Here is a 14236-nt window from a genome sequence, read left to right as displayed (position 1 = left end):
TCCATTCCTTTAATGGCATTAACTTTTAAACACGTGATACATCGACAAGATTTTGAACTAATATATATATATATGATGTGGCAAGATTTAAATGATCAAAATATCATCAACCAAATAAAAAAAATATTTCTCCCTATTTCTTTTTGTCATTAACCCACCTTACATAAGCACAACCTTTTAGATGGTAAAGAAATTTTCACAATTTTAATCTAATTTAGTACGACGTCTCCAATTTGCAAAAGAATTTATAAATTGTGTACAATAAGCATTTTCCTTTTACCATTACCTTCTTGTAGCAGTTTCTTGATCATGGATGCATCTTGCCATCCATAGAAATCTAACTGTTTTGATTGGTTTGATGGTTTTTGTTTACTTTTCACTGTCGAAATAGACCAACCATGCTACAGTAACACGAAGTTTGACACATTGGTTGACATAAGACACTCACATGGGAGGTCAGCATTATTTTATTCGCAAGAGACTCACACCTAGACTGTGAGTGTGGTGTCATCCCTTGTGTCAAACATTATGTTCGTTTGGCATTTTCCCGAAATAAACAGTGAAATGTTGCCAAAATGCTCTTATTGCACTTGCTCAATATTTTTACCATAGTCTTGATTTTCACCTCAACTTGAAGGGTCACTACCAGCGATGTCAATTTCTAGCATGACATTCTTAACAAATTTAATGTTGACCTATAAGAATTTCTTTTCATATGATAACTTTATACGTGCAAGAAAAGAACAACTAGAACCTGTGTTAATTTTTCTTAGTGGGCCAATCGCATCATTTAAAGCTCTTATTCCAAGTGCTCAATTTTTTTGCTTTTCGCATCAACTTGAAGGGTCACTACGAGGGACGTGAAGTTCAACATTACACTTTTAACAAATTTAAGTTTGACTCGTAAGACTTATTTTTTCATCTTATAACTATATACGTACACGACAAAAAAACAAGTGGAATTTGTGTTTAAAAGGTTTGCTCTTAAAAAAAAAAAAAAAAAAAGGAAACGAAAAAAAAAAAAAGGGAAATTTTTTTTAAAAAGTTTTTCCTTAAAAAAAAAAAAAAAAAAAAAAGGGGGGGTTGAACCCCAACCTTAAGGGTCCCCCACCGCCCCATCCCTGAAGTATCGTGAGAGAGGTTAATCGTGGGATATGCTCCAACACGCCAGAAAACAAGAGCTGTATGTACACTAGTGCCAACAAAGAGTCTCAATCCATATTTCAGGAATCGAATCATCACACTACAGCTGTCAGCAAGGCTGAATATATCTCACCCTTATCCTTTGTACCACTGAGATATGCCCCAGGGGCTAAAAGGTTTGCTCTTATGATAGTGCATGTTTGGAGAATTGTTTGTATGTTAATCAAACTTTCTTTTTCTTTTTTTTTATACACGCATTTTATAAGACCGAAAACTTTTATATCTTTTTTTTTTTTTTTTAAATTCACGCATGCTGCAATATTTTATAGCATTTTTAACCAAAATAATATTTCGTGAAAATCTTCAAAGATTTTAAATCAATAATTTTGCTATTTTGGTATATTTATAACATAATTCTATTCAACTTAATTCGTAAAATTATTCCACCATTTTAACAGATAAGTCTTGATTTAGAGAATTACACAAAAATTTAAAATGTATTATTATTACAAAATAGGTAGATGCTTGATTGCTACATGCTTGAATTCCAATAATGGACTCCATTAATTTGAATTTGGCTTGTTCATCCTTTTTTTCTTTTATAATCTCACTAGTGAGATGGATAAATCAGCGAGAACACAATCCATAAAGCTCCAACATTTTTTCCAAACCACATCGAGTCAATAGAATATAAGAAGGAATGCTTTGCAAGGACATGAACAACGTTACTGGGTTCACTATACTGGGACATTATGGAATAATTTTACGGAAAGATACAAATGAAACTTTATCCAGAATTGAAGTTTTCTATATTTGAAGGAATCAAGAAAGGTGAAAAACGTAACTTTTATGTCCTGAGTGAGAAAGAGTTTGCTTGTGGATCTGAAGTATGTTGATAATCGATGCTAACAAGGTCAACCTAAATCTAAAGTAGGCCACGTTGGGATAGCAGGAAAGATCCAAATAACTACTTGCAAAGGAAAAGAAGTCATGCTCATTACTTCCCATTTTCAAACATTTTTAGAAGGGTTTTGCCATATGTACGCTCCTCTCACAAGACTTTTTGTGAGGGGGGTGTACACTGGAGTGTACAAATAGTATTGTTCTTTCTAGAATGTAATTGTAAAGTAATTCATCATTGAAAATTATACTTTAATGTCATCTAACTCGGTTTATAATGACATTTATGTACTTAATTTTTTCATTTAAAAACTTATTTTCAATATCTCATTAATTAAGATGTTCTTGATGATGATTTTGGTCAAAATACTCTATTTACATGCATTGAAATGAGAAAAAAAAAATATTTTGTATTTTGTATTTACTATATATTTTTTTTAAAATATGACGGGAAAAAAAAACTTATGCCATCCGTGGATTTTTTAAACGGAAATCGTTATAAGAGACGAGGCATGCTAATAAATAGAATGTTGATGATAAATATATGACAAAAAACTTGAGGACATAAGTATTACAATAAACAGGATTATGAGTTTAAATGCAAGTAAAAAAATGGTGCAACAAATAGAAAATATGAATATAATTATCCTTTCTTGAATAACTAAAAAGTAAAATAACTTGATTTTGTAACCTCAAACATAATTAATAAAAGTTCCTCAAAATCTCGATTAATCATTTGTCCAAAGATCAATAATAAATGGTATCAAAATTTAAATATTTTAAGGAAATATTGATAACATCAAGGCCGAATTTAAATAGTATGAATACCCTAATTCTCAAATAATTTTTATTCACTCATCATTTTGATTTATTAAATTCCTTTTAGGGATATCTTTAGAATAATGCTCCTCATCTCGGGATTAAATCCCGAGTTTGGAGCCAAGGGCAGAAGTGACGTGACCTCGGCCCCTAATTTGAAATCGCAGGACCTATGTGCCGCAAGATCGTGGACTGAGGTCACGCCACCTTAGCTCTAAATCTAAACCCGAGATTTAATCCTTGAGTTCTGTAGCACATCTGATATCTTTAACAAATGAATTAATCCACTTGTACATATAGCATCTCCCCAAATGAATTAACAATATGAATGGACATTCTTTGACAAATGTCTCTCTCGTGAAGGCTTGTTTCATATTTATTTACCCTCTGAGAGAGAGAGACATAGGCACGTAAACTTGACAGGAGAGAAGAATTCAAGGATATGTGGCTGTCGTAAATTATTGACTCTGAAGACATTGTCTTCTTCAAAAGTGTTGTGGATTTCCTTATCATCTGTGCCCTTGTTTGACCCACGTTTTGGGAAAAGATGAATTTTGAATAGTAAATTAATGAAAAATACATTGTTGAAAATTAAAGAAAATTTTTGGATTTTATGTATAATATTATTTTATTAAAAACTGTGTGATTGAAAATAACTTTTGAAAAAATGAATTTTTAGAAGAATGAGTATCAAACAAGGGTTATATATGTCCCGAATGTTTTGCTATCGAAAAGTTCTTAAAATTTTTATGAGTCAGGTTAATTGGTGAGCTTAATGACTGGAAGTAGGTTTTAATAATTTATTTGACTGTTAAGTTAGTTCTTGTTTTTACATTAATACAACAAATTTTAATAGAATATAAGGAAAGATGTCAATTACATAAAATGAAATGATCATGACATTTTTAGGACTAGGGTTCATTAACGTAGTAGGTAGTTATCTAACTTAAAATTGGACTTATATTCTCTTCGATGTCTACCACACTTCTCTCTTGTATTTAGATTTTAAATAATGTCAATGTCCTAGTGGAGTGACCTAATTGGATGTCTTTTTGACCTTAAATATTATTATGTTAATCACATATTTTATGGACACAACTTTAGTCAAATTCTCAATCACAAATTACATCAATCTTTATCAAACTCTGCTAAAAAATTTTATGAAGCAGCCCATAAATTTACTTGTAAGAATTTTTTTTCTCCTCCTATACTTTATACGTACACGACGGGAACAAATGATTTTTATGTTTCCTATTTTCTGTTGAAATTCAATAGCTTTCTTATGGGACTAAAATCTATAAATAGTCCAACAAAGAGAAATCTTCTTCTTCAAAATAATAATGAAGACGCTAAGCATTTCTATGGCTTCACTTATTTTCTCCCTTTTCTTCTTCCTCTCATTTTCTTCTACCATTTCCTCTCAAAACCTTAAAACATTTTCTCAAATGCCTACAATATAAAGGCTCAAATTCCATCTCAGAAGTCATTTACACGCCAAAAAATTCGTCATACACACCTACTTTGTTGTTCTCTATACAAAACCAACGCTTTGTGTCACCTTCCATGCCAAAGCCTCTAGTTATCGTCACGCCATTGAATGAGTTTCATATACAGACAGTAATTACTTGTTCTAAAATCCATGGCCTGCAGATCAGGACTCGCTCTGGGGGCCATGATTATGAAGGTCTTTCTTATCTATCCAAAGTCCCATTCGTAATTCTTGACTTGAGAAATCTAGAATCGATCAAAATAAACGTTAAAAAGAGGACAGCATGGGTTCAGGCAGGTGTACTTCTTGGTGCATTTTCTTATAGAATTGCAGAATATAGCCCAAATCTAGCCATTCCAGCTGGTCTGTGTCCCACAGTGGGCGTAAGTGGACATTTCAGTGGAGGTGGCTATGGCACCTTGCTAAGAAAATATGGCCTTGCAGCGGATAATATTATTGATGCAAGAATTGTCAATGTCGACGGTGAAATTCTTGACAGAAAGTCAATGGGAGAAGATCTTTTTTGGGCTATACGCGGCGGAGGAGCCGCCAGTTTTGGGGTGGTCACCTCTTGGAAAATCAAGATGGTTGAAGTTCCTGATATTGTAACAGTTTTCACTATCAACAGAACTTTGGAACAGAATGCAACGAACCTTGTTCATCGATGGCAGTATATTGCACATAAATTTGATGAAAATCTGTTCGTCAGGATCCTCATAACGCGTGTTAATCCGGGTGGAAAAGGGAAAAGATTTTCGGTTCAAGCCTCCTTTAATTCCATCTTTCTTGGCAGGATTGATGAGTTGCTTCCCTTGATGCAAGAAAGTTTCCCTGAATTAGGTTTGCAGAAACAAGACTGCCTGGAAAAAAGCTGGATTGAAGCAATCCTCTATTTTTCTGATCTTCCCAGTGGATCAACTCTGAAAGATTTAACCAACAGGAATCCTAATCCCAGAACATATTACAAAGCAAAAGGAGATTTTGTACAACAACCAATACCCAAACATGCCTTGGAAGGGTTATGGGAATTTTTTCAAGAAGATGAAGCTGAAGCGGCCCAGCTTATTTTTGCTCCATATGGTGGAAAAATGAGTGAAATTTCGTCATCCGAAACTCCATTTCCTCATAGAGCAGGAAATCTATTTGAAATACAGCATTTGGTGTACTGGGATGAAGAAGGAAATCAAGAATCAGACAGGTATATAAATTGGATCAGAAGGCTGTATAAATACATGGCATCCTATGTTCCGAAGAATCCTAGGCCTGCATATTTGAACTATAGAGATCTTGATTTGGGGGTTAACAACATTGGAGGAAACACAAGCTATGAACAAGCAAGTGTTTGGGGCATTAACTATTTCCTGGAGAATTTCAAGAGATTGGTTCACGTGAAATCAAAGGTTGATCCTGATAATTTCTTCAGAAATGAGCAAAGTATACCAGTTTTGACATCCTAAGAAAAGAAAGGTTGTCTTTAATTTTTAGGGTTATCTTTTAATTGTTCTCTGTAATAAAACACAGTACCCCGGGTTCAAAGGTACTGTGTCTTTCGTTTGTTTGTTGTATAACAAAAAAAATTGAAATAATAATGTTTATTTCCTCATTTCTGCTCTCTAGCTTTTAGAAGCTTTATATTTTGGTGGTTTTAATGTTTGTCGGTCGAGAAATATTGTATATATTTTTTGGTGGTTTTATTTTTTGTTGATTTTTAAAAATTAGAATCCACGGATTGTAATTATTTAGACTTTAGAAATTAAATTTAATATTTGATTGAATTATTTTCCACGAGGAAAGAGAAAAATCTCAAAAGAATTGATTGTTGATTTCAAAAGTATTTTCCCATTAATTGTTGAAGAAAATTTCAATAAAATTAGACGGTATTTAAAAAATATATATCTCCAATGTAAGCTAATACGCACTACATCATCTCTAATAACCAGAGTTCCATCTAAATTTAGAGACAATGTTAGACGAATTGGCTCGACATAATTAATAGTTCTTTCGAATTTATAAATAATTTATTTTAAAAAGAAAAAAGTAAAAAAGAAAAAAAAGGACACCTAGATACCAATCATTTGATTACATTGATGACTAATTTTAAAATTTGTTGACGATCGACCTCCGATCTCACATTTATTGCTCGCAGGGTCCACCTCATACATGTGTGAGTTCGGTCATAAAAGCTCAACTTGACAAATTGTCACCATAACCTCAAAAGATATAATAATTGCAGATTTCGTATATCCTGTCACATCACTCTTTCAATCATTTGTACTTATAGAAGATGATGTCAGCATCATCTATACCCACCAATCAACTATCTTGGTTTTCTTATCCTTTGCAGTCCATCATTACCTGAAAGAAACAGCAACGTGACGGCTACCAACCTCATTAACCAATTAAGAGAGAGATCGGCGACATGTGGTTTGAGCTTGACACAAGTGGCCGATTTGATTGAAATGACATAATTTCGGCCAAGCCCCTTATAAATAGTGAGGAACGATTCCCTTGGAGGGGGGCAAAGCTTTCCTACATAAAAAGTTTACAAATCCATCTCTCTGAATGAATACAAGTGATCCTTTTTTTTTTCTTTTTTCTTTTTTTTTTTAAGTTGGCTTAAAAATTAGTTTTCACAATTTTTTACGTCAACATACTTGTTGTCTATTTAGTGGGTATCAATATCACATAGATAAAAAATGTTAATAATGCTTGTGTATCGTTTTATTTTAAATTTGGGGCAATTCAGCCAAATGTCTGGTCTAATAAAGTAATTGGTCAAAAGGCCTTTGACCATATAAATGAATAAAAAGAAAAATAACTACGCTTATTTTTAATTTGACAAAATAATATATCTCTAGAAAGCACGTGGATTATTCCAAAATTTCCTGGAGCTCCAATTACTCTTCATCGTCTAATTTCATTTTTTTCTTTACTACCTTACCTGCCCATCTTTCAGAAATAATTTCCTGAAATGAACAAATATATATAGACTCAATCTTTGTTTAATAACGACTCTACCTTTTGATACAAATCAATTCAAATTTGGACAAAAATGAAATGGAACTAAATTTTCCTTCAAGAATAGAAATTTACTTAAACCTTTCTCTCGAAATTTTTTATTTGGATTTGACCTAAAAAGATCTGGATTTTGAAAAAGCCAGATGAGATGAAGAAGATAGAAGACTACGTGTTATGGGTGAATGAGGAATTTGGTTGGGTGATTTTTTTTTTCTAAAGAGCCATACTTGAGAGTTTAGGCTACATATAATAACACCACGGTTATTAATAACTAGACAACATTTTAATTGTATGAAATCTTAGTTACCTTTTCGTAACCTTTACACAATGTTATATTTATGTCTCAATTTTTTTTCATCACATTCTTATTCTCAAATTAATTAAATTGTTCATAACTATTGTTTATCTCCATAATTTTCTTCAAAAATAGATAAAAAAAAAAAAAAAAACTCATTTGCCCATTATATTTTCGAATGAGTATATAAGTGTAAACAATACGAAGTAAATGTGTATGTTGATTAATTTTTCAATTTATAATTTCTTATACTCGTATTTTACTTATAAATAATTTTATAAATATAAGTTGATTTTTAATTTATAAGTAATTTTCTAGCTATACGTCAATTTTATAGTTATATGTTAATTTTTATACTTATATACAGGGACAAAAAAATCTATTGGACTGATATAAAAATGTAAATGGGGCTTAGGGGCACGGTTGGGTCCCTACGTCCCGGTATATGTGTGTGTGTCAGTTTGTGTGCCTGATTGATATAATATTTAGCTTAATGAATAATTAAAATTTGATCAAATCGATCTTTTAACTAATTATCAATTATTTGAGGCATCAATGTTTTGTGTATCAAATTAATTAGAGATGGAAATGATGAGACGTCTTCACAGTTCATGATCATTGATCCCCATGTACTTTTGATACAATGGGATACCCTTGGCTAGCTAAGAGTTATTTTTTTGAATAATTGTGATTTCAGTACAAATTCGAAAATTTCGAATTTTTTATTGTATAATATAATTGTAGTCTGATGAAAATTTTAAAGCTCGACACAGGAGTAATATTATTTAATTTCACTGGGTTGCTCAATCTGTTGCTTTATGTCAAGTTAGCAAAACAATTGAAATGAAGCATTTTGTTTTTGTATCAAATGCGCAACAGGTGCGTGCATGTTTTGGCCTTTGGGATCGTGGACAAATGTAAAAGCATGTGTTCTTTTGCGAACACTACTAGTCTAAAAGTTGGAAAAAAAAATTCTAATATTCTTGGTGTATGGGAACTCAGTACTTTTTTTTATCATTTAATTGATACATGTATTATACAATATGAACTCTAGGGTTGGGTAAATCTTTCGAATCGAATCGATCAAATCGAACTCGAATCGAACTGAACCGCACCCGATCGTTCTTGTCAAATTAAATACCCGAACGAATATTTGAATTGAGAACCAATGGGTACAGTTCAGTTCTCGATTTTAGACCAAGAACTGAATAAGAATTGAATCTTTTTAATTTTTTTTTTATATTGAGTAAATCAAATTATTTTAATTTTAATTTTTTCTAAACAAATTAACAATTTCTAAATCCAAATTTTTGGCCCAATAATATTTTTCATTTCCAATTTTTTAATTTTTGACCCAATTACTCATTTTATTGTTTCATTTCTTAATCCAACAAAATCAAATCCACTAAATAACCATAAACACCTACACTAAAGTGTATAACGTTGTCTCGACTCTTGCACTCACTCTCGCAGCCTCGCTAACATTCCAAAATCTCTACAATTGTCGGCCGACGCTGTGACCTCCAATCGAAACTATGACCTCCGCCAACCAAAACTTTGAACGTAGCGATTATTTGAATAAAGTAGTTTACTAGTCTCTGACATTCCAGAACCATTGAATGTATCATTAGTTGTATTTATATAATGTTATTATAAATGTTAAAAAATTTAATTATAGTACAGAACCGAACCGAACCGAATCGAACCCGAACGGTTCCATAATTATATTTGGACCCGACGGTTCCATTTACTAGATACCCGAAAATTTTGGTTCGGTTCGATTCTAAAGAACCGATCCAAAGAGAACCGAATCGAACTGACCCGCGCCCACCTCTAATGAACTCATTCGACCGACTTTAGCTTTTGTGGTGCTGAGAGATGGACATAGGTACTCAAACTGGAGATGGACAGGAGATAACGATTTTTATCATATATGTGACTCTTGTGTGGTTCAGAGAGGAAGAGTTAAAGAATCCATTATTACATACAAGTACAACACTTTTTATCCTTTCAAAATTACCGTTGCGCAAGATTAATAAGAATAGAAAGATCCAGGACATACAATAGAGAACAATTGAAATATCTTTACTATTTCTGCATCCAAAGAACTGACACAAATTAAATCCGTTAAGTGATATAACTCAAATCAATTTAACGGCAAAAAATTGCATCTGCATGTAGATTGGGAGGAGAGTGAATCATATCCAGACTTGTACAATATATAACATATGAGAACTGTTAATTTCCAGTCCAATTCAATAAGCAAGCATTTCTCCATATGCAAGACTAGTTCATTTGTGAAGGTTGTCTGATATGCACAACTATGAAGCACCAAAATGGAAGTGTGTCCGACACAATATGTATCAGATACGTCGACTGATGATTTTTAAAAAAAGTATCGACACGACACGTCGTCGACATGTTGATTAAACTCTTTAAAAATATTCATTTGTATAGTATAAATTTAGTTTTATATTTACTATTAATTTTTTTACTGAAATCTTTTAAATATGAGTATCTATTTGTTATTTACTAATAACTTTAAGTTATATATTTTTAATAAAGAATGAAAAATGTTTATGGTAGAGTATCTGAGAAGTGTCAATATTGACACGTCCGACATATTTCGGATACGGACACGCTACCTATCCGTATGAAATTCGCAAGCATACGAAATCATTGACAAATAAAAATAAAGTGAATTGTGAGTTATCGTCCCACGAGGAATAAAGTCTAATTCTAGTTCATTAGTTACCACTAAATTCGATGTTCGTGACACAAAAGAGGTGATTTTGTTGTTATTCAAACTAATTCTAAATTAAAGAAGTAATAAAAAATATGTTTTATCAAATATGTGGATGATTGTATTGGATTTTGAATTCCCCTATTGCCATTTATTTTAATTCTTGATTCGTAATATAGTCAATTTCATGCTTTCATGACAATCAATAACACTAGTATATTTAATTATCTTTTTCAAGACAAATTAAGTCTATTTTAATCATGACCTGATCATATTCGTAATCCGAATTCATATGACCAAAATACATTAAATTATATGGTATCTATATGATTGCATATGTGATAAAGATTATTCTTAATTCTATCTACATATGTTAATTGTACCACGTTCTAAATTTATTGTGAGTCTCTCAACATCACATCAAGCAACTAATTATTTAATTGGTGGCTAATCAATTAAATAATGCAATAGGTATACAAACTCACTCAAAAATAACCAAATTAATAGTTTTAAATCAAAACAAATATATAATATGATTCATCATTCATCCAATACAATAGAAAAACTAGTCTAGCATTCTAATTATTAAATTATACAAGAAATACTTGAAAAACATCATCCAAAAAGAAGAAGTAATGAAGAAAGTGACGAAAACCAATTTCATGGCTTGAATCTTTGAAAAAGGATGAATATTTTTTAATAAACTTGCATAATCCGCCTTAATATTGACGCTTAACCTCGTTCTTTACCTCCAAAATACGTAAAATATATTATTTTTAGGTCAAAAGAGGGGTTCTCCTACGTTCTGCGCATGTTTAGGTATATATAGGATGTAAATACATCATTTCCATATACAATTTCATCAGAATAAGGAAACTAGCCCATTACAGAAAATTTGACCCGTGATCGCGCGCTATACAGTTCATTGCATGTGCACCGATCAATGGTTTTGCTCTCGGTAAATGCATATCAAGGTCTTGTGCGCGCAGGTAAAAATGTCTGTGCATGCACGCCATTTTCGCAATGTTGTCCTTGGACAGTTTTCAGTAATTTGGTCATAGCTTTCTTTTTCAAACTCCGATTAAGGTGATTTAAAATGCGTTAAAAAGATAACTCAAAAAACTACAATTTTTCCAAAAATACATATTTTTCAATTCGAATATTTGCTATAAAAAATAAGTCTCAAATTGAGGCTAAAAATTTGAAGCATAACTTTTTCGGTTGGAAATTGATTTGTGGAAATGCTTCAACTTTATTTCATTCCTTTGACCTCTAATTGCATCCAATTTATGTCATATGATCTTCAATAATCATTTTGTGGTTCGAATAAACTATTGGATGTTTACATTTTGGTCCCCAAACTTTGAAATTATTTCGTTTTCGTTAGGAGTGAGTATTTTTTCCCGGAACTGGTGGAATCGGACCGGAACCGTTTGGAACCGGATCTTTTAAAAAATAATTTGATTTCGAGACAAATTATTAAAGCCGATCGATTCCGGTTTCTGGTTCCCGATTCTAGTATGGGAACCGCCGGAAAACAGGCGATTCTAATAGGATTTTTTTGGTATTTATATGACTCAATCTCCAACATTTTTATCAAAAAATAAATTGGGTTCCTTCTTCATTTTAGATTCCAGCACTTTCATTATTCTCTTTGATTCTTTCCTTTTCTCTCCTTATGATTCTTTGATTAATTAATTCTCAACCCAAATTAGAATATTGGATAAATCTATACCTAAATAAATTTATTTACAATATATAATTTCATTTCTAAGATTCGAAATTTTTATTTTGTTTTCACTTTAATTACATAATTATTGATCCGATTGAAACTTTTCATCTAGACTTCTACAAATTATAACTGACAGAGTCAGAAGTTGCAATAAATTTTTAAAGAATGTTCAATTCAATGTAGAAATTTGTTTTTGATGGAAGCTTGTTTAATCATTGGAGTACTATTCGGTTTATATAAGTTGATAATTTCTTGATGATAGCAACTTATATTATTTGGCTATTGTTTTTAAATTTGTGAACTTAGTTTTCTTTTAATTTTTGAATAGTGCTTTCGATTCTTTTATATTTTGTTAAAAGTATCACGTTGGTAGTATTTTTAAATTTTTTATTAATGAACATTTTATTTTGACATTTTCAATTTAAAGAACCGAATCGAAACCAATAGGTTCGGTTCCGATTTGGTTCCATAGTTAGCTACGGAACCAATGGTTCCATTTCTAAAATTCTCATTGATATTCGATTCAATTCCCTTCGGAACCGGACCAAACCGGACCACGTTCACTCCTACTTTTGCATGTTTTTCATTCCTTTCTTCCAAATCCACAAATTTGCATTGGTTTCACCATAACTAACATAATTAACACAAAATTAGGCTATAACTCATTCAAATTACAAACAAATACTCGAATCTAATGTCCTAGATAAACTTACACTTATCACTACCCTAATCGAAGTGTCTGTGCTGCAGAGATGCAAACCAATTCATGGTCTCACTGACCCAAATTTCCTTGTATTTGGTGGCAATAAGCATCAAGCTTATGCCTAACAACTGTAGCTCCATCCTTGATGTTGTCTATACCTCAAGAATTAAGAGAGTGAAAGATGCACCAAAAAGGTTGCATGTAGTTATGTAAAAGTTGCATTCATGTCAACTTCATATAATTAAACTAAAAAGAATAAGATATCACCGGTTCAATTAAGATATAGTTTTTCTTAAACCCTACTAAGCAAAACAAATTATACATATATGCCTCTTAAGATGCAAAATTATCACTTCGTTTTTATCCATATACTTCAATAACATCAAAGTCACCATGTTTGATATAGTTTTTCTTAAACCCTACCAAGCAAAATAAGCGATACATATATGCCTCTTAAGATGAACAATTATCACTTCCATATACTTCAATAACGACAAAGTCACCATGTTTGAGAGAAACCAATTCTTCTAGGACTTTTTTATCCCTATTCTTCAATAACTTCAGAGTCCCATGTTTGAGAGCAACCAATTCTTCCGGGAGTGTTCCTTCCTAATAAACAAAGACCAGGATCAAATTATAAATTGACTAGAAGTTAGGCTCCTTTCAATTATTGTTGAAATCAAGTCTTATCTTAGTTTAAAAAGAGAGAATAAAAATTACATACCTCATGATAAGTGGAAGAATTCCAGAATGGAAACTCACGGTACCAGTAACGGGAAAAATTCCAGAATGGAACCCCAAAGTACCAGAGTCTAATGCTCCTTAAACCCAGTGAGGAGACCAAAAATGTGATCCAAGCGTAACCAGATAAAATGAGCATTCTTTTGGTCTCCTCATCTTCACTGAGCGCATGCGCACCATCAGATGGGATCATACGTGAAATAGCAAATCTAGTCATTAGTATCGCAGCATCAGTACCAACGAAAAAATCCAAGTGTGGACTGTCACTCTTGAGGACACCCAATATCCATGCTTTCACTTTCCCTGTCAATCCTTTCACTGCCAAAATTTTTGAACTTTTTGTAAGCTACAATAGATACTAATCCTATTTAACATATAAAACAAACCAAGACATCATTAAGATTTGTTTCATATTGTTTAGGCTAATTAATCAATCTAATGAACAAGCATCCGCACACATAAATTGACCACTTTCCTAAAAATAAATGATTGTGGAGATGGATGAAAGTTATGCTGCCCGCTCCCCTTTCCGGACCTTGTTGGATAATGGGACTCTTCGATCAGTGCTGTTCATGCTAGAACGAAAATGAGGGATCCAAATTGCATGAGCAACAGGCGACTAGGAGAACCAGGAGAATTCCTTACTAAAGACA

At 32.1% G+C, this 14236-nt stretch overlaps 1 protein-coding gene and 1 pseudogene across 1 annotated transcript; one reads left to right on the top strand and one right to left on the bottom strand.

Moving 5' to 3' along the window:
- Positions 1–4190: 4190 nt before the first annotated feature.
- On the top strand, positions 4191–5963 carry LOC111398552 (annotated as a pseudogene).
- Positions 5964–13063: 7100 nt separating this feature from the next.
- On the bottom strand, positions 13064–14202 carry LOC111398551. The gene is made up of 2 exons (XM_023025510.1): positions 13567–14202; positions 13064–13451 (listed from the first exon to the last, which is right to left on the bottom strand). Exons 1-2 carry the CDS (start codon positions 13798–13800, stop codon positions 13296–13298), a joined length of 390 nt encoding a protein of 129 aa, XP_022881278.1. The 5' UTR covers positions 13801–14202; the 3' UTR covers positions 13064–13295.
- Positions 14203–14236: the final 34 nt, after the last annotated feature.

Source organism: Olea europaea, chromosome 8 (genome assembly GCF_002742605.1).
Source record: "Olea europaea var. sylvestris chromosome 8, O_europaea_v1, whole genome shotgun sequence".
NCBI classification, from domain to species: Eukaryota; Viridiplantae; Streptophyta; class Magnoliopsida; order Lamiales; family Oleaceae; genus Olea; species Olea europaea.
Note: the sequence above shows the minus strand (reverse complement) of the source record. Positions and strands in the feature narration are given on the sequence as shown.

Excerpts from the sequence above, each read along its gene's own strand:
- LOC111398551 (XM_023025510.1), bottom strand. The coding sequence starts at position 13,800 with ATGACTAGATTTGCTATTTCACGTATGATCCCATCTGATGGTGCGCAT. Across the intron at positions 13,452-13,566 it reads ATTCTTCCACTTATCATGAG|GAAGGAACACTCCCGGAAGA; the intron begins GTATGTAATTTT and ends TTTGTTTATTAG.